Source organism: Bidens hawaiensis, unplaced genomic scaffold, assembly GCF_021521415.1.
Source record: "Bidens hawaiensis isolate Kalapana, Puna unplaced genomic scaffold, B.hawaiensis_p1.1 tig00040745_1, whole genome shotgun sequence".
Classification (NCBI taxonomy): Eukaryota; Viridiplantae; Streptophyta; class Magnoliopsida; order Asterales; family Asteraceae; genus Bidens; species Bidens hawaiensis.
Window position 1 is genome coordinate 22,136 of NW_027505678.1, and position 21,469 is coordinate 43,604.

Sequence of the window (21,469 nt, forward strand, 5' to 3'; positions counted from 1 at the left end):
CCCATTGAGAATTATAGAGTTTGCTTGCATCTTAATGTGTCATGTTATAATCTAGTTTTAGATATTTGATCATCGCAGTGTGTAGGCGGGTTCGTTAGGTTTCGTTTTTACTTGAATTGGTAATCAGTTATTAATAGAATTCGATTTGTATTGAAAATTGCGTATGACATCGCCGTTTTTCACTGCTTGGTCCAACTTGCTGACAAAAAAGTATGGCTACCTGTCTGAAAGAATGGAATGAGCGGGTTTGTGTGTGCATGAGTCGGTTTTGGGCAATGTTGTTGAGACCGGACCGGTTCGACCGGGATTCGGTCCACCGACCGGTCGGGTTATGTGCAATTCGCTCGGCTCCTAGTGAACCGGTTCGACCGGAAACCGGACCGGTTGAACCGGTTTTCTATGAAAAAAAATATTTTTTTTTTCTAAAAACTGTTTTTCTGCCTTTCCCATCATTTTTTTCCCCGAAATTGTTTGGCCGGTCCGACCGGTTGAACCGGTGACCCGGTAGCCTGTCCGGTTCGACGTCGATCCGGTTATGAAAACATTGGTTTTGGGTGTAAACCGAACCGAGCCCAAAAGAAATAATTTTGGGTTAATGTATGTGTTTGGTTTGGTTATGGATGCAATCACTCATGTATCCAAAACAATGCCTATACTTTATACAAACATGAACTATATATACACCAATACACGTACTTATTCACAACATAATATCTATATTATATATAATATGTGAAAGATGGGCAAATTAAGACATTTTAGTTTTAAGTAATTTACAAAACAATCAACACATTGTACACAAAGCATGATAAAGAAGGGTAAAAAGGACTTTCAAGCATATATTGCACATGTGAACTTTCAATTCAATTAATATATTTACAAATTTTTACCCTCAACTTTTGTTAAATGAAAGAATACTTACAACTTCTCTCTCTCATCTTTAATCATTTATTACTAATTATTTTAATTTTAAACCAACTCACACCGCGATTTTTAAATCGACATAACTTTTTTGTACGTTAATATTTTTTAGAATGTGTTGCACCATAAAAACGAGCATTTTATTCTCTTTAATTTGAGTATCATATTGTTGGAGTTTTTTTCAATTAAAAAAATCAACATGTTACGTATGAGTGTTTAAGGCCGGTTTTGATGGTTTAAGTTAAACATGCGAGCCAAACTGTTAGTAACGATCATTTGTCATCGAAAATAGTAACTAAACTGTAGAAAATTGAACTATGAACTCCCATAGATGACCGATTTAAACCAATCGTTAACCTAATCGATGATCGATTTAAACGGTTGTAAGGTTTCAAACCGAACTATGAACTCCCATAATTGTTGCGTGATTACCAAAGTCTATATTCAAATACCCGTTGCATCGCGCGGGCGCCCTTCTAGTATACACCAATACACATACTTATTCACAACATATATCTAACTAGTAATTGAACGATAAGTGTGATAACATATTAATATTAAACCAAACGATAATATTGTAGCTAAAGTTTCAATTAATCAAGCATATTTAAGTGCATTTAAAAATAGATAAACCTAATCAAATAATTTTAATTTTCAAAGCATAATTTCATAACAATACATGCAAGTTGACTGTTCACGAAATTTGATTCATTTTCAACTGTTTTAGAATACAAAATGGGAAGAAAAAAGTAAATTAAAAAAAAGGCATTCTCTATCCAGACACCCAGTTTTCTATTCAAACACCCTGCCCTACCTATACTACTCGTATAGGTTATACGAGTAGTATAGATGTCAGCTTTATGTCAGAACCCGTTGACCATTCAATACGAGAAGGTCTATACAAGTAACCCCCCATACGAGTAGTATGGGCCATACGAGATAATTTAAATTTCATATGACATGACAGCTTCCTACTTTCTGTCATGACACGTTTTTTGAGAATGCCTATACGACCATGTCTCATACGAGTTACACGAAATATACGAGATAAATTTGTAGATATGTGGTATTAATTTGTACGAGATAAATACCCGACCTTGTTTAGCGTTTGTTGTATTACATAGAATGTCACGTGGTGGCGCTCGGTTTCGATACATATCATGTACCACAACCTTTTGAACAGGAGTAAGTCTGCCTGCGTATGCATGACCCTCGAAATGTTGAACGAGTTCATGGTTGTGTATCATCAACCACCCGCAACCTCCAACCATTGTATTGTCGCAAATAGTTGCCAATTAAGCTAAAATTGCAACCGGTTTTAATTGTACCAGAACGCCTAACTGTCGCAGTACAATTGTATGACCTGCCATGATCACACTTTAGCCAAACTTTAACGACTTCTCCACCAGCGTTTGTCTTCGACCGTTGGGTTACTACGACAACACCAACTTCACGACCTATCGTTTTCGCCAAGTCCTTAAGTTCGTCGACAGACGAAAACAACTGAAAACAAATTAAACATTCTGTTAAAAGCAATATCGTCAAATATAAAATAATAGAAACGTACTTTATAAAATTATTTTATACCTCGTTGGTTGAAAATGGTGAGACATTGTCGGAAGTTTCACCAACACAATCGTCGTGATTGTTATCATCAGAAAATGACATATCTAACTCGTTTTTTTATTATTAATTTTTTTGATATGTTAGAATACTACGCAGTGAAACTATATAAGCTCTATATATATTTGATTGGTTAGAATATTATGTCGTGTCATATAATTAACGGTGGAATCTTGTTTTGCGTCAAATTATTTACCGAATATTATATCGTGTCAAATAATTACCCTGCTTGTACGAGTTGTATAAACTATACTACTCGTATAAAACTGGTCATTCACGGGTCTTCCTAGACATGGTACACTAAACTAACGAGTCGTATAGACTATACTACGAGTCGTATTATATATTGTAAATAAATTTGTATTTTTTCAATGCTCGGATAAAACTGGTCATTCACGGGTCTTCCTAGACATGGTACACTAAACTTATTTGGAGTAATGTTCGGATGAAATGAAATGATAAAAATAAATTTGTAAAACTATTATATTTTTTCAATGCTTTTAAAGCGGGCACATGGATTATGGATGCATGTTACAACAAATAAGTAGAGAAGTTGACCATACTGTTGGAGGTAGAGGTGTACAAATCGGGTTTTTTTAATACTTGGGTTCGGGTATGGAATGGGTTTCGGGTATGATCGGGTATTAAAAAATCGGGTATTTAGAAAATCGGGTAGGGTGTAATCGGGTAGGGTTTTATACATTATTAAATTTTTTTAAAACTTTAAATTTGCTTTGTAGTTATTAAAAAATAATTAAACTATATTACAAAAACCATATATCCACTTAAGTACAAATTATTTACTTAATAATATGCATTTTAAAAAAACTTAAACATAAAAGTTGTGAAGTAAACATAAAAATATACTATCAAAACTCATGCTTTATTTCGGGAATTAGAATATTGGTATCGGCAATTGGGTATCGGGTATAACTGGGTATGGGTATAGGGTATGACCGGTTCCGGGTATTTACGGGTATAAGTTGGGTACCTATCCATACCCTACGGGTAGGGTCGGTTCCGGTTTCGGGTATAGAATACCCGGGTATAAAAAAAACTAGGTACGGGTATTTTTCGGGTCCAGTTCCGGATACGGGTTTTTTATGCACCTCTAGCCTGAGGGTTCTTTTATTTATTTCAAATTCTTCGGGCTAACCACTTCAGATTTGGGCCAGATAACATAATATTTTATTTGTATTTATAAAATATTAAAGGTTTATACATTCAAATATGGAAACCATACTTTCTTAATTTATAAAACCGACTAGATTATTATCCGGCGCGTTGCGCCAAGGCAATTGGTAAAACCTCAACATTGAAACCCGGGTGCAGGTAGAACCCGAGCATTGGTAAAACCCGAGCGTACATCGGTGAGTTGATGCGAATTTAGTTAATATCGTGTGCATTCGTTATGGTATATGTGACAACTGCCCGATCCGACCCGACCCAGGTACCCGTTTTCGTATCCGATTCTTTTTATGATTTAAAATTTGTTTATTAACCTTTGTAATTTAACATTTAATAAATCATATATATTTGTATATTACTTACTAATAATAATTTCCTTCCCGCCTTCTTCTCTCTTTCTTTCTTGTCGCCATCTCGCCCTTTCTATCTCTTGTCGCCGTCACGCCCCTCTGCTTAACCCTTACGCCTTGAACCCCCCCCTTTTCTCTTAACTCTTTGCTTGTCCTTTGGTTCTTCCCGCCTAAGGATGTCTGCGCAGCTCCACGCGCCAGACTCCTTACAAGGAAGCCTGCGTGAAGACCGGTTGTTCCTACGATACGCGAGGCGAACTGTTCTCGCAGCGCGCTAAGAATTTTAGTTCTTCCCGCAGCGCGCTAAGAACGGTAGTTCTTCCCGCGACGCGCTAAGAATTGTAGTTCATCTCGCAGCGCGCTAAGAATGGTAGTTCTTCCCGCGACGCGCTAAGGATTTCAGTTCTTCCCGCGGCGCGCTAAGGATTGTCTTCTGTCTGCCTTCGCCCTCGCGCGTGCGCTCGAATCTTCTCGCGCTAGACCTCAAGTCTTTTCTTCTGTTTTATCCTGCCTGTTTGCTTTGTGATATCTTATCTTCTGTGCTGTTGACCTAACCTACCTTATGTCTGAAAAGCCACTTTCGGCGCAGCATGCGCACCAACCCTATTGGTTGGCAGAAAAAGTGACTGACATTATCTTTTGAGATATGCTTTTCCAGAACCTTTACCTGACACCTCCTTTGCTTTATTCTGTTCCTGTCAGCCTTTTTCCCTTGTCCCCTGCAGCTGCCATATCTTTTGATATCTTTTACTTTTCTGATCTTTTGCTTTTTAATATCTTTTGCTTGATTTGATTTGATCTTTTCCTCTTTTTAAGGGATTGTGTTCCCTAGGGTTTCCCTATAAATAATACTATTTTCTTGTTCTTTAACACTACACACACAAACACTTAAACTCTCTCTCTGCTCTCTTCTCCTTGCCCTCTGCCGTTGTTCCTCAGCCGCCTCCTCTCTTTGCCTCCGTTTTCTCCTCTGTCCTCCCTGCATTTCCGGTAATATATATATATAATAATTTGTTTAAGATACATATTACTATGCTAACATATATTCAAGGCATAAAATAAATCATTAAACCAATAAACTCTTATTTATAGGTTAACTTGTGCTTGTTTAAAAGTTGGTTCTTGCATTACCTTTCAACACACCTTTTTCAGGTGAGTAATCTCGTACCTAATCCCTTTTATTTTTAACGTTTTGGGATGTTCATGTGTTCGTACAAACTTGAGTCTTAAACTTGTTTATGAACTTTAGTCGCGCAGTATCCCATGTGTAGGGACGTTTACTTGGCTGTTTATTTGTATGTGTGAATCATTAACCGCTTTGTTCGGCCTATTCCGAAGTTTTCATGGATCCATTAGATGAACACGGGAGACCTATCGTTTACGGTTTTCTTTTGTTTACACGTGCACAGATGATTTCTTGTTTTTGTGCTCAATTGGGAGCACGGATTGAACTATGAGCTATGATCTATTTAGACTTGATCACAATCTGATTACACCCTTGTTAAACACCAGATTTACACATGTTGCGCGCAGATCTATTATTATCTATTTATATGTATTAAACTTGATTTCTCACCGACACGCAAGTGTTGACGTTTTATTTTAACACATGTTCAGGTTTGCTGTAGCTGTTTCTGGAAGCTTGAGGACACATAGGATGTTTTCTTTCCTTTTTGACCTAGTTTAAAATGTAACAAGACAAGTTTATGTTATTGAATATTTTGAATTATAATATGTTGATTTATGTTATCTTGTGATTTCGTTGCGCGTGCGCGATAAATGTGTATTAATAAATATTGACACCAAATAGTGTCACGAGTAATGAAACAATATGTGGCGCCCCGATGTATAATCCGCCATCGGTCGGGGTGTTACAGATTGGTATCAGAGCTCCGTGACTTAGGATAGGTGGTTAGACGTAACGACCTAGAATACCTAAGAGTCCCTTCTCGCGCATGAGAGAAATCTCATGTTCGCGCGCTAATTGTTATTTACTCGATATTTATAAAATATGCTTGCGCATACGCAGCACTTGATTTCATGTTTTATTCGCGATCTTTCGATTTTTATTAAATTTCAATTTATTTCTTTATTTGCATATTCGTTTGTTATGGGGATTGAAAATCCGAGAAGTCATGGTGATACATGAATAGTTGATTTTCAATTACCATTAACTTTATGTTTTAAATTGAAGATTTGAAAAGTCATGGTGATACATGAATTGTCAATCTCCAATATTCATTTGCTCGATATTTTAAATTGAAGATTTGAAAAGTCATGGTGATACATGAATTGTCAACCTTCAATGCTCGTTTACTCGATATTTTAAATTGAGAATTCGGAAAGTCATGGTGATGCATGAATTGTCGATTTTCAATTCGAATTTATTACCAGTATTAAGTTTGCATTTAAGTTCATATTTTACTTCAAATTTGATAGCGTTTAACTTCGCGAAACAAGCTTTACGACGATATAACTTTGCGCTAAAACGATTTCTCATACCAAGATATTAACAAAAACTAAAACTTTTATAGAATGCCTCCGCTATCTCGCCGTCATCAGAGGAGAGAAGCCGCGCGCAGACGTAGGCAGCAACGTTCCCAGGAAATGGCCGCCGCAATAGCCCAAGCCTTAAACCAAAACAATACCAACCCCTCCGGATACAATATTAAATCCTTCAATGCGGGTAACCCTCCGAAATTCACAGGGCTTGAAGGAGCCACCGTAATGCTCCAGTGGCTCGAGAAAATTGAAAACACTTTCCTCCATACCCAATGCCCTCCAGACCGACGAACCTTATACGCCTCAAGTGTCCTAGAATCAAGGGCGCTTACTTGGTGGAACGGAGTAGCTCATGCGCGTGGCGCAGAGGCTGCTTCTAGCATGCTCTGGGAGGAATTCAAGGAAATTTTGACGCGAGAATTCTGCCCTCCCAACGAAGTACAGCGCCTGGAGGAAGAGTTTTGGAACCTGAAACAGTACAGTGGCGAAGCGCGCGAGTACGCGACGCGCTTCCATGAATTAAGCTTGCTTGTCCCACACCTAGTTACCCCTTCCCGCCGAGCCATCGAGAAGTTCCTTGGGGGTCTCCCCATGGAAATTCAAGATTCTGTATGGGCCAGGAACCCACTAACCCTCTCTGACGCCATCGAGTTGGCCGCTGTGCTCAGCGACAACCATGTCAGGGCAGGAACCCTGTTCCTGCGGGGAGCTGAGAAGACCAAACCCACCAAGACTGTCCCAGAACCAACAGAAACCAAACCAGAACCCTCAAACCGTAACAACCTCAAGCGCAGGCGCAAAGCCTATGCGCTTACCAGCCCGCCCATTGTCCAGCAACCCACCTACCAACCCCTAGTACACGCTCTTAACCCACTATCAACCTACCCAACACCCCCTGTAGTCCACAACTATGCCTTAACCAATCCAGCACTCCCGGCCCCGCCAACTAAGAAACCCTACACAGGAAACCAACCGTTTTGCCCAATCTGTAGACTTCATCACCCAACTCACACCCCGTGTCGACAATGTAACCGATGTGGCCGCGTTGGCCACTCTGCTGAGTACTGTAGAGTCCCTCCCGCCAACCCAATTGCGCAAACACCACCAGCCTACCTGCAGAACCCACAACCAACATACCCTAATCCACGACCCAGGTCGTGCTATAACTGCGGTGATCCCAGTCATTTTCGGAACGCGTGCCCGAGACTACAAGTTCAGATTACGCAAGCGAACCCAGTTAACCAAATTTCGAACCAAGTGACGCGCGGACGAGCTTTTAACATAACCGCGCACCAAGCGCAAGCGAATAATGACGTGGTTAATGGTACATTTTTACTTAACGGACAATATGCATCTATACTCTTTGATACTGGCGCCGATAGAAGTTTTATTTCTCGCGCATTTGAGCAGAAACTTGCGCGACCGCGCATAAACTTAAACGAAAACTTTTCAGTTGAATTGGATAATGGTGAAACTATTTTAATAAACTCCGTGATCAAAGATTGCACGCTTAACCTTAACGAAAACGATTTTCTAATCGACCTCATCCCCATGCCTCTTGGAAGTTTTGATGTTATTATTGGTATGGATTGGCTCTCGCAAAACCGCGCTGAAGTTATTTGCGCCAAGAAGTTGATTCGCATCCCTCGAGAAAATGGTGATCTTCATATCTACGGCGAGAAACCGTCTAACGGTCTTAAACTTATGTCTTGCGCTGAAACCCGAAGACTCTTGCGGAAGAAATGTATCGCATTCTTAGCCCATGTGGTCAAACCCGATGAAGGAAAGAAGAAACTTTGTGAAATCCCTATCGTGCGTGACTTTCCTGAAGTCTTTCCCGATGATCTTTCTGGTTTACCTCCCGTTCGGGAAGTCGAGTTTCGTATTGATCTTGTCCCTGGTGCTTCCCCCGTAGCCAAATCTCCTTATCGTCTTGCACCCGCTGAGATGCAAGAATTAGCAAGTCAACTTCAAGAGTTGACCGATAAAGGATTCATTCGCCCTAGCTCTTCGCCCTGGGGTGCTCCGGTGTTGTTCGTTAAAAAGAAGGATGGTACGTTTCGCATGTGTATTGATTACCGCGAGCTGAACAACCTCACCATTAAGAACCGGTATCCCTTACCGCGTATTGACGACCTCTTTGATCAACTCCAATGTGCCTCTTGTTTCTCCAAGATCGATCTCCGTTCTGGCTATCACCAGTTGCGTATCCGCGAAGAGGATATTCCTAAAACTGCCTTTCGAACTCGCTATGGCCATTTTGAATTCTTGGTCATGCCCTTCGGTTTAACCAACGCACCCGCTGTTTTCATGGATCTAATGAATCGGGTGTGTAGGCCTTTCTTGGATAAATTCGTGATTGTGTTTATCGATGACGTTCTGATTTATTCCAAAACCAAGGCCGAGCATGAGCAACATCTTCAGTTGGTGTTGCAAAAGCTTCGAACCGAGCAACTCTTTGCCAAACTCTCCAAGTGTGAATTTTGGTCGGATGAAGTACAGTTTCTTGGCCATGTTGTTAACAAGATGGGTATCCATGTCGACCCATCCAAGATTGAAGCAATCAAGAACTGGATTACGCCGTCCACTCCTACCGAAATCCGTTCCTTTTTGGGCTTAGCTGGTTACTACCGGCGATTTATTTCGAACTTCTCAAAGATCGCTTTGCCTTTAACAGCTTTAACGCACAAAGGCAAACCGTATATTTGGGGCTCGAAGCAAGAAGAAGCCTTTCTGACGCTCAAGCGATTGTTGTGTGAAGCTCCTGTTCTAGCGCTACCTGAGGGTAATGACGATTTTATCGTTTATTGTGATGCCTCCAACCAAGGTCTCGGTTGTGTACTTATGCAACGAGGCAAGGTTATCGCTTACGCATCAAGGCAACTCAAGATTCATGAAAAGAATTATACGACTCACGACCTCGAACTTGGTGCAGTTGTATTTGCCTTGAAAATCTGGAGACACTACCTCTATGGGACTAAGTGTATCATTTACACAGACCATAAAAGCCTTCAGCACATTTTTGATCAAAAGGAACTTAACATGAGACAACGCCGATGGAACGAACTCATCAGCGATTACGATTGTGAGATCCGATATCACCCTGGAAAGGCTAATGTGGTAGCTGATGCGCTCAGCCGAAAACCCTGCCAGCTTAACTGTGTCTTGCCGCGCCTGCAGCTTCACTTCGCGCCAATTCAAAGCAATCTTGAATCACGCATTCGTGACGCGCAGCGCGCATCCATCAGCAATGGCAACCTTCGCGCCGAGTTAGCGTGTGGCGCGGAAGCGCATTTTGTCCCTAATCTGAGTGGAATTCTCTGCTATCTCAATCGCATCTGGATTCCCAATGATGAGAATCTTCGCTCTGTCTTACTAAGTGAAGCGCACAAATCTCGGTATTCCATTCATCCTGGAGCTGATAAAATGTACAAGGATTTGCTCATTACTTATTGGTGGCCCGGTATGAAAAAGGATATTGCTGTGTTCGTAGCTAAATGCCTGACTTGTTCTAAGGTAAAAGCTGAACATCAACGCCCATCTGGTTTGCTTGAACAACCTGAAATTCCTACATGGAAATGGGAAAGTATAGCAATGGACTTTATCACCAAGTTACCCTTGACCGCAAGCAAACATGATAGCATTTGGGTAATAGTGGATCGATTGACCAAGTCTGCTCACTTTCTGCCCATTCGTGAAACTTACCGTGTTGAGCATCTTGCGCAGCTCTATGTCAAGGAGATTGTCTGCCGTCATGGTACTCCTTTGAGCATCATATCCGATCGCGATAGCCGTTTTATATCACGCTTTTGGAAATCTCTCCAAACTGCGTTAGGAACTCGTTTGGACATGAGTACTGCATATCATCCTCAGACTGACGGACAGTCTGAGCGAACCATCCAAACCCTTGAGGATATGCTCCGATCTTGTGTTCTTGATTTTGGAGGTAATTGGGATTCACACCTACCTCTGATCGAGTTCTCTTATAATAACAGCTATCATTCCAGCATCGGTATGGCCCCATTTGAAGCACTTTACGGTCGAAAGTGCCGCTCACCGATTTGTTGGAGCGAAGTGGGTGAAGTTCAAATCACAGGACCCGAACTAGTTCAAGAGACAACTGATAAAATCGCCAAGATCCATGATCATCTGCTGACTGCCAGAAGCCGACAGAAGAGTTACGCAGATCGCAGGCGGAAGCCTCTCGAATTTCAAGTTGGTGATCTTGTTCTCCTCAAAGTGTCGCCCTGGAAGGGTGTTGTCCGCTTTGTGAAGAAAGGTAAGCTTGCGCCTCGTTATGTTGGTCCATTCAAGATTCTCGCGCGTGTAGGAAAAGTTGCCTACAAACTTGACCTGCCCCCCGCGCTCAGCAATGTGCATCCAACGTTCCATGTATCCAATCTCAAGAAGTGTTTAGCTGACGAGAACCTTCACATACCACTTGATGAAGTTCAAGTTGATGAGTCTATATATTTCGTTGAGAAGCCTGTTGAGATTATGGATCGCGAGGTAAAGCAAACCAAGCGCAGTCGCATCCCTATTGTTAAAGTTCGTTGGCAGTCCAATCGCGGAGCCGAGTTCACTTGGGAAAGGGAAGATCAGATGAAGATCAAGTACCCGCACCTTTTCTCTGCGCAACCTACTTCGAGATAAATTTCGGGACGAAATTTCTTAAAGTAGGGGAGACTGTGACAACTGCCCGATCCGACCCGACCCAGGTACCCGTTTTCGTATCCGATTCTTTTTATGATTTAAAATTTGTTTATTAACCTTTGTAATTTAACATTTAATAAATCATATATATTTGTATATTACTTACTAATAATAATTTCCTTCCCGCCTTCTTCTCTCTTTCTTTCTTGTCGCCATCTCGCCCTTTCTATCTCTTGTCGCCGTCACGCCCCTCTGCTTAACCCTTACGCCTTGAACCCCCCCCTTTTCTCTTAACTCTTTGCTTGTCCTTTGGTTCTTCCCGCCTAAGGATGTCTGCGCAGCTCCACGCGCCAGACTCCTTACAAGGAAGCCTGCGTGAAGACCGGTTGTTCCTACGATACGCGAGGCGAACTGTTCTCGCAGCGCGCTAAGAATTTTAGTTCTTCCCGCAGCGCGCTAAGAACGGTAGTTCTTCCCGCGACGCGCTAAGAATTGTAGTTCATCTCGCAGCGCGCTAAGAATGGTAGTTCTTCCCGCGACGCGCTAAGGATTTCAGTTCTTCCCGCGGCGCGCTAAGGATTGTCTTCTGTCTGCCTTCGCCCTCGCGCGTGCGCTCGAATCTTCTCGCGCTAGACCTCAAGTCTTTTCTTCTGTTTTATCCTGCCTGTTTGCTTTGTGATATCTTATCTTCTGTGCTGTTGACCTAACCTACCTTATGTCTGAAAAGCCACTTTCGGCGCAGCATGCGCACCAACCCTATTGGTTGGCAGAAAAAGTGACTGACATTATCTTTTGAGATATGCTTTTCCAGAACCTTTACCTGACACCTCCTTTGCTTTATTCTGTTCCTGTCAGCCTTTTTCCCTTGTCCCCTGCAGCTGCCATATCTTTTGATATCTTTTACTTTTCTGATCTTTTGCTTTTTAATATCTTTTGATTGATTTGATTTGATCTTTTCCTCTTTTTAAGGGATTGTGTTCCCTAGGGTTTCCCTATAAATAATACTATTTTCTTGTTCTTTAACACTACACACACAAACACTTAAACTCTCTCTCTGCTCTCTTCTCCTTGCCCTCTGCCGTTGTTCCTCAGCCGCCTCCTCTCTTTGCCTCCGTTTTCTCCTCTGTCCTCCCTGCATTTCCGGTAATATATATATATAATAATTTGTTTAAGATACATATTACTATGCTAACATATATTCAAGGCATAAAATAAGTCATTAAACCAATAAACTCTTATTTATAGGTTAACTTGTGCTTGTTTAAAAGTTGGTTCTTGCATTACCTTTCAACACACCTTTTTCAGGTGAGTAATCTCGTACCTAATCCCTTTTATTTTTAACGTTTTGGAATGTTCATGTGTTCGTACAAACTTGAGTCTTAAACTTGTTTATGAACTTTAGTCGCGCAGTATCCCATGTGTAGGGACGTTTACTTGGCTGTTTATTTGTATGTGTGAATCATTAACCGCTTTGTTCGGCCTATTCCGAAGTTTTCATGGATCCATTAGATGAACACGGGAGACCTATCGTTTACGGTTTTCTTTTGTTTACACGTGCACAGATGATTTCTTGTTTTTGTGCTCAATTGGGAGCACGGATTGAACTATGAGCTATGATCTATTTAGGCTTGATCACAATCTGATTACACCCTTGTTAAACACCAGATTTACACATGGTGCGCGCAGATCTATTATTATCTATTTATATGTATTAAACTTGATTTCTCACCGACACGCAAGTGTTGACGTTTTATTTTAACACATGTTCAGGTTTGCTGTAGCTGTTTCTGGAAGCTTGAGGACACATAGGATGTTTTCTTTCCTTTTTGACCTAGTTTAAAATGTAACAAGACAAGTTTATGTTATTGAATATTTTGAATTATAATATGTTGATTTATGTTATCTTGTGATTTCGTTGCGCTGTGCGCGATAAATGTGTATTAATAAATATTGACACCAAATAGTGTCACGAGTAATGAAACAATATGTGGCGCCCCGATGTATAATCCGCCATCGGTCGGGGTGTTACAGTATAGAAACAATTGGTCAAACGGTCCACAATCACCCAGATGGTATCATGTTGCTTAGCTGTACGAGGTAGCTTAGTTATGAAATCCATGGTGATGTGTTCCCATTTCCACTCAGGTATCTCTAGCGGTTGCATCTTCCCATAAGGCTTTTGGTGCTCGGCCTTGACTTGTAAGCAAGTTAAGCACTTACTAACATAATCCACTACATCATTCTTCATTCCTGGCCACCAGTAATCTCTTTTCAAGTCTTGGTACATCTTTGTAGCTCCAGGATGGATTGAGTACCTTGACCTATGAGCTTCATCTAAGATTCGACTTCTAAGATCACCATGGCGTGGAATCCACATACGGTCAAATCTAGTTTTAACTCCATGAGTGTTTTCCATCAACTCATCTTGCTGGCCATAAATCCTTTCTTTCTTTACTAACCCTTCGTCTACTAACACTTCTGACTGCACTTTGATGATTTCTTCAAAAAGACTTGAGTTCATGATCAACTTGTATGACTTCACGGTTGCAAGGACTTCCTCATTCTTACGACTTAGCGCATCAGCGACCACGTTAGCTTTACCGGGGTAATACTTAATCTCACAGTCGTAATCCTTTATCAATTATAACCATCTTCTCTGCCTCATGTTCAATTCTTTCTGCTCGAAGAAGTACTTTAAACTCTTATGATCTGTATAGATAGTGCACTTAGTACCGTACAGGTAATGCCTCCATATCTTAAGAGCATGTACTACAGCTGCTAACTCCAAATCATGCGTCGGATAAGTACTCTCATGGACCTTCAACTGTCTAGACGCGTAAGCTATCACCTTCCCCCGTTGCATCAACACGCAACCTAACCCTTGATGCGAGGCATCAGCACAAACAACGAAATCCTCGTCTCCATCGGGCAAAGTAAGGATTGGAGCTTGCGTGAGCCTCTTCTTCAAGTCTTCAAAGGCTTCTTCCTGAAACTTTCCCCAATTGAATACTATCGTCTTTCGGGTCATACCGGTCAGCGGTGCGGCTATCTTGGAGAAACCTTCGATGAATCTCCTATAGTAGCCAGCTAACCCTAGGAAGCTTCGTATATCAGTCGGATTATGCGGAGTCTTCCAATTCGTTATCGCTTCAATCTTAGCTGGGTCCACGGTAATCCCCTCCGGATTAACCACATGACCTAAAAATTGCACTTCTCTTAACCAGAACGCGCACTTCGAAAACTTGGCGTACAACTTCTCTTTCTTCAGAGTCTCCAATACCTCTCTCAGATGCTCAGTATGTTCAGATTCGTTCTTTGAATAAATCAATATATCGTCAATGAAGACGATAACCGACTTATCCAACATCGGCCGACACACCCTATTCATCATGTCCATAAATGCTGCAGGAGCATTTGTCAGACCGAATGACATTACGAGGAACTCGTAGTGTCCATACCGCGTTCGAAACGCTGTCTTAGGGATGTCTGCCTCCTTCACCTTCAGCTGATGGTAGCCTGATCTGAGATCTATTCGTGAGAACCAACTTGAACCTTGCAGTTGGTCAAACAGATCATCAATCCTTGGCAAAGGATATCTATTCTTTATCGTAAGCTTATTCAACTCACGATAGTCTATGCACATTCTCATACTTCCATCCTTCTTTTTCACAAACAAAACCGGTGCGCCCCACGGAGAAACACTCGGTCTGATAAAACCCTTGTCTAGGAGTTCTTGCAGTTGGGACATCAATTCTCTCATCTCAGACGGTGCTAGACGGTAAGGCGCTTTCGCGACTGGTTGGGCTCCTGGTATTAAATCTATCTGAAATTCTATTTCTCGCTCCGGTGGCAACCCCGGAAGATCCTCAGGGAATACTTCTGGGTAGTCGCGCACAATAGGAACATCTTTCATTTCTTTCGTCTCGGCCGTAGCGTTGACAACATACGCCAGGTAGGCACCACACCCTCGCCTTAGTAAACCCTCAGCTTTTATCATCGAAATGACATTAAGCCCGGAACTTTCCTTATCACCATAGACCGTTACCGCGCTACCATCCAATGACTTTAACCTTATAATCCTACTCTTACATACTATCTGAGCCTCAAACTCAGACAACCAATCCATACCCAAAACCACATCGAACCCTCCCAAGGTCATAACATACAAGGTAATCGGGAACTCATGTCCTTCCAATTCTATCTTACAGTTCTTAACCATCTTTGTTATTTTAACCGAAGTGTCACTAGCGGTTTCTACTATAAGGGTCTCAGACACTCGGCAACATTTCATTTTAGCTAGTTTACTAAATGCTGTGGCTACGAAACTTTTTTTTGCTCCCGAATCAAATAATACAGTAGCGGAAACACCGTTCACGAGAAACGTACCTGTGACAACATCCGGAATCTGCTTGGCTTGTTCTTGAGTCAGCATGTAGGCTCTAGTTCTTGGCCTGGCTTGATCAGCATCTTTCCTTCCACTACCTCCAGCTTCACTCTCGGTACACTCCCTAGCAAAGTGACCTGTCTTACCACACTTGTAGCATGCAGGCTTAGAACTGCACTCATGAGCATAATGACCTGCCTTCCCACACTTGTAGCAAACATTCGACCCAAATTTACATTCCCCGGCATGTATCTTTCCACACTTATAACATGTATCCGAACCCTTTCCCCACCTACACGCACCACTGTGCGCCTTGCCACAAGTCTTTCACGACTTGTTCTCCCAAACTCTCGGCTGTTTGTTCTTAGGGTTCCATATCTGGGTACCGGGTCGTTTAGCAGGAGCGACCCATTTCTTCTCTTTCTTCTCATCTCCCACCACCACATCATCCGCAACCAAGTCTGCATAAACCATTTCTGCGAGTTCGACAGCAGAATCGAAAGTAGTAGGTTTACTTGTTCTGACTAACATGCGAACTCTCTGTGGTAATCCCCTCACATAACACTTGATCCTTTTTGCCTCAGTGTTGACCATATCGGGCACCAACCTGGACATTCGATTGAACTCGGTGGTGTACTCACGGTGTGTCATTGTCCCAGCTTTCAAGTTTAAGAATTTCATCTCCGCCCTTTCAACCTCGGCGTCAGCACAGAACTTCATCATCACTAACTCCTTCAGATCATCCCACTTCATCTCTTTGATCTCTTCACGGGTCTTCCTCTGCTCCACACTCTCCCACCAATACATAGCCTCATCTACGAATGACTGAGTAGCATAACCCACAGCTTGGTCGGGACGGCATTCGCTAATGCGGATAACCTTGTACATAGCGGTTATCCATTGGAGAGTAGCGATTGCGTCTCCCAACCCGGTCAGCTTTGGCGGGTCGCATCCTTTGAAGGACTTATAGTTGCACCCACCTTGTCCTCTTCTCCTATCATCGACTTTCACAGACTTATCCCCACTCGAGGCCCCTCTTTCACCTTCCCCATCCTTCCTACCATCACCACCCGCCCCTTCAGCAGTTCGTTCACGGCTTCCAGCAGATCCTTCGGGATTCAGGTTCTTCACAGCAGCAACTACAGCCTGAACAATGGCTGCTTGAACTGCAGGGCTAAGTTGAACCTCCTCGTTGTTGTTCTGGTCTCCTCCAGCTGCGCTTCCTTCATCTTCGGTGTGGGAAGCTTCTTCTACCGAGGGTTGCCGGACAATACGAGGCCTGCCACGACGCCCAGTGCGACCCCCAGTTTCAACAAGTTCTCCAGCTCCCGCCATTTGTATTCTAAAGGGGAAAACACAAACATCGTCACTCAAGGAACTATTTAGTACAAGGATAGTAAGGCTAACAGGTAATAACAGTGGCCAGTTGTGACTAGCTGATCACGTTACTTTCCGTGTCCTATACACTTCCCTTTATGAGTCTATTTGTGCTGGTTCTACTTAAGCAGTTTGTCAAAGTAAACAATCATTTATTCCTATCCCTGCCGTTCACATATCTTTCCTTTTTTTCATTAACATATATCATTTAATCATACACCTTACCTTTACTGTTCTTGCTTGAGCAACACATGGCATTCTTGAACTGGCATCTTCTTTCCTTTCTTACTTATATCCCATACTCTGTTCGAGTCTAAGCATGTAGGATGCTTAAATCTCTCGAACTTTGCTCTGATACCAACTTGTAAGGCCCCGTTACCGGTAACCCTACTTTCGTGTTGGATTTACTCATAAACACAGTTCTAAATATCAGAGTTAATTAAAACATTTACGCAGAATATAAAACTTTCACAAAACTTTACATAATTCATAACTTGTCTCAAAACATCCTTTGTCTTTCAACATTAAAGCATTAAATTAAAACATCGTAAGTCTTCAGATGCCAGATTCTTGTTCAGTGCCATGTGTCTCCTCAAGCGAGCTGCCTCATCCTACTCACCTGCGTGCATACTAAAAGTCAGCTACGCTGAGTGAGTTCTAGTTAATCACATAATCATACCATTCACATAACATTATATTCTTTCATTCATACTTTTATACTTTCATACTTTCATACTTTCTTACATTCATACTTTCTTACTTTCATACTTTCTTACTTTCATACTTTCTTACTTTCTTTTTGTATTAACCTACTTTCATATCTTATGTTATAAAGAGCATTACGCCCTACATTCCTCGAGTATTATTAGGGCTCGGTACCCTCTTTCCTCGAGTATTATTAGGGCTCGGTACCCTCTTTCCTCGAGTATTATTAGGGCTCGGTACCCTCTTTCCTCGAGTATTATTAGGGCTCGGTACCCTTCTTCCTCGAATACATATTACCAATTTAATAGATGTCTAACATAACTTTTGTAAAAATAGTAACTTAACAATCTCCCCAAAACTAAATGTTACCACTAGTTAGTCTAGTCAGACATTTTTAAAATGTTCATCTTTAATGACTTTACGACCAACTTATCACACTCAATTCTCATCCGTTTTAAAAAATTCTTGTATCCACTCGTCACTCATTCAATATAGCATAACACAAGCTAATAATATCTCAAAAAAACCTTCAATTGCTACTTAAACCTCTTCAAAATGTGGCAACATACGTTTCCAAACATACGTTTTGACCATCACCGATTTAAACTCAATTATCTCCTAACTTACCTAACGTTAACCGTAATGTAAATACTCATTATAAAGCTAACTTAATTTCTTACATGAATAAAAAAACTTTATAAATTTTCATCAAGTGTAGGTTAAGTTATGTTAAAATGAATCAAGCATAGAAACACATTGATATAAAATATTGATTACAACTTTGATCCAATGCTACATCCATCTTGTAATACAACCGTAGATTAAAAACAATCAAACGGATAATATTTAAAACAACACCATCCGTGTAGTAAACCTATCAACCAATCAGATTCCAGTATCTCTCAATAAATCCACTTTATTTAAATCCACAATATTCATCATTTTCATCATTAATATCATAACATCATCTTCTAATTCTAAATCACCTGCAACTTATCAATCTATTATCAAACCCTAGGTTAAGTAATGGCGACTGAAGAACCATTGGTGGCGACGGAGGTTGCTCCGGCGGATCCTGAGGTTGCCGCGGCGGAGGATGCTCCGGTTGAGACGGCGGAGAAGGAGACGAAAGGTAAGAAGACGAAGAAAGCGGCGGTTGCTACGAAGAAGCCTAGGAAGCCTGCTCAGCATCCTCCGTACTTTGAGGTATTTGATTGCATTTTGTTATTTGTGAACTTGATTTGATTATTGAGCTGATTTTGACCTAATTTTGTTACTGGTTTATGAAATTGACTTGATGTTTGACCTAATTTTGTTACTGATTTATGAAATTGACTCGTTGCTTGACCTAATTTTGTTACTGGTTTATGAAATTGGCTTGTTGTTTGACCTGAATGTGTTACTGGTTGATGAAATTGACTGGATGACTGAGCTGAATTTGACCTAATTTTGTTGCTAATAGATTGAAATTGACTCGTTATTAGACCTAATTTTGTGTCTGTATGATGAAATTGACTCGTTATTTGACCTAGTTTTGTTACTGATTGAAATTAATTCGTGATTTGACCTAATGTTGTTTCTGTATGATGAAATTGACTCGTTTTTTGACCTAATTTTGTTACTAATTGATGAAGTTGGCTCGTATTTGACGTAATTGTGTCTATAAGATGAAATTGACTCGTATTTGACCTAATTTTGTGCCTGTATGATGTAATTGACTCGTTATTTGACCTAATTTTGTTATTAATTGAGAAATTAGCACGTTATTTGACCTAATTTTGTTACTGTTTGATGAAATTAACTCGTTATTTGAACTAATTGTGTCTGTATAATGAAATTAAATCGTTATTTGACCTAAATTTGAAACTGATTAATTAAATTGACTTGTTATTTGACCTAATTTTGTTACTAATTGATGAAATTAACTTGTAATTTGACCTAGATTTGAAACTGATTAATGAAATTGACTTGTTATTTGACCTAATTTTGTTATTAATTGATGAAATTAGCACGTTATTTGACCTAATTTTGTTACTGTTTGATGAAATTAACTCGTTATTTGACCTAATTGTGTCTGTATAATGAAATTAAATCGTTATTTGACCTAAATTTGAAACTGATTATTAAAATTGACTTGTTATTTGACCTAATTTTGTAACTAATTGATGAAATTAACTTGTATTTTGACCTAGATTTGAAACTGATTAATGAAATTGACTTGTTATTTGACCTAATTTTGTTACTAATTGATGAAATTAACTTGTTATTTGACCTAATTTTGTAACTGTTTGATGAATTTGACTTTTTTTTGAGCTAATTTTGTTAACTGATTGAATGTGCAGATGATTAAGGAAGCAATTGTGACATTGAAGGAAAGAACCGGTTCGAGTCAGTTCACAATCGCAAAGTTCATCGAAGAGAAGCACAAGAACCTTCCAGCCAATTTCAAGAAGATACTGCTGACTCAGCTCAAGAAGTTTGTCACTGCTGGTAAGCTTGTCAAAGTCAAAGCCTCGTACAAGCTGCCTGCGAAATCTGATTCGGCTCCTGCTAAGAAGAAGCCCGCTGCAAAAGCCAAGCCGGCCACCAAAAAAGTACCGGCCAAGAAGAAAACACCCACTGCTTCAAAACCTAAAGCCGCAGCTAAGCCGAAAGCCAAGCCGGCTGCAAAGACCAAGCCGGTTGCGAAAGCCAATCCAACTGCTAAAGCCAAGCCTGCTGCTAAAACTAAGGCAGCTCCTAAAGCCAAACCGGCTGCTAAGCCGAAAGCTGCAACTCCCGCCAAGAAAAAGGCGGCTCCAAAAGCAAAGCCGGCGGCTAAGGCTGCAAGGACGTCTACAAGAACCTCACCAGGGAAGAAGGCTGTTCCAGTGAAGAAGACATCGGTTAAGAAGGTGGCTCCAGCGGCGGCTGCGAAGAGAGGTGGAGCGACTACAAGGAAGGCAAAGAAGTGATGAGGATGATGAGCGTTCGGTTGTAGGTGTTTAGTTTGTATGTTTGATTGTTGGATTATTGATGATGAATCATGTTCATGGGAGTTTATAGAGTTTGATGGATGTTTTTTAGTATAATGTAGCTTGTTTAGGTGTTGGATGGTTACAAATTCTGATTGAAAGATTGAAATGAAATCAATTTTTAAATTTGTACTTATGCACGATCTTGATGATACTTTATAAACACGCCTACAAATAAATTAGAACCTATGGCCATCTCAATTTTTTTAAGGGCCTAAAACGCATTAAAAAAAATTGGAGTCTTCTCATAACAAAATTTGTTTTTGTTATAATGACTCCCATGTCATAATGCATTTGTATATGCATAGACTATAAACCCTAACGTCAAATGATCTCAAAACCAAAACTAACAACGTATGATTTGTTAGTTTTTAGAGCTTGAAAATACTAAAGAAGTGAACCTAAAACAATTGCTTTATTACTCCCCCTTTAGCCACTCCTCATGATTTGGGACCGTTGGCCCCTTCCAAAATCCAAATTGACAATTTAATACTCCAACTGTCCAACATGTGATGTTTTGATATAAATGTCATACGTGAAGAATATAATCATAAACTTGTGATGTATATAACACATATAGAGCATAGAGCGGGCTTGTCACTTTCAAATATACCCCATATGGATGACATATCCTATTCTTAATTAAATAAATAATAATCAATCCCAAACACATTTTAAAAGGTTTATTACTTTACATCATGAAACATTTTATGAGAACATTACCAATATTAAATATAGCTTTTGATTCCTTA

At 40.6% G+C, this 21,469-nt stretch overlaps 1 protein-coding gene across 1 annotated transcript; it reads left to right on the top strand.

Moving 5' to 3' along the window:
* Positions 1 to 18,443: 18,443 nt before the first annotated feature.
* Positions 18,444 to 20,657, top strand: LOC143614694 (uncharacterized). The gene is made up of 2 exons (XM_077088052.1): positions 18,444 to 18,909; positions 20,046 to 20,657. The coding sequence occupies exons 1-2, from the start codon at positions 18,730 to 18,732 to the stop codon at positions 20,655 to 20,657; spliced, it is 792 nt and encodes a 263-aa protein (XP_076944167.1). The 5' UTR covers positions 18,444 to 18,729.
* The last annotated feature ends 812 nt before the right edge of the window (positions 20,658 to 21,469 follow it).

What these genes read in the sequence shown, in the direction of transcription:
- LOC143614694 (XM_077088052.1), top strand. Translation starts at nt 18,730, where the DNA reads ATGGCGACTGAAGAACCATTGGTGGCGACGGAGGTTGCTCCGGCGGAT. An exon ending in AGCATCCTCCGTACTTTGAG is followed by an intron (nt 18,910 to 20,045) that starts GTATTTGATTGC and finishes TTGAATGTGCAG; the next exon opens with ATGATTAAGGAAGCAATTGT.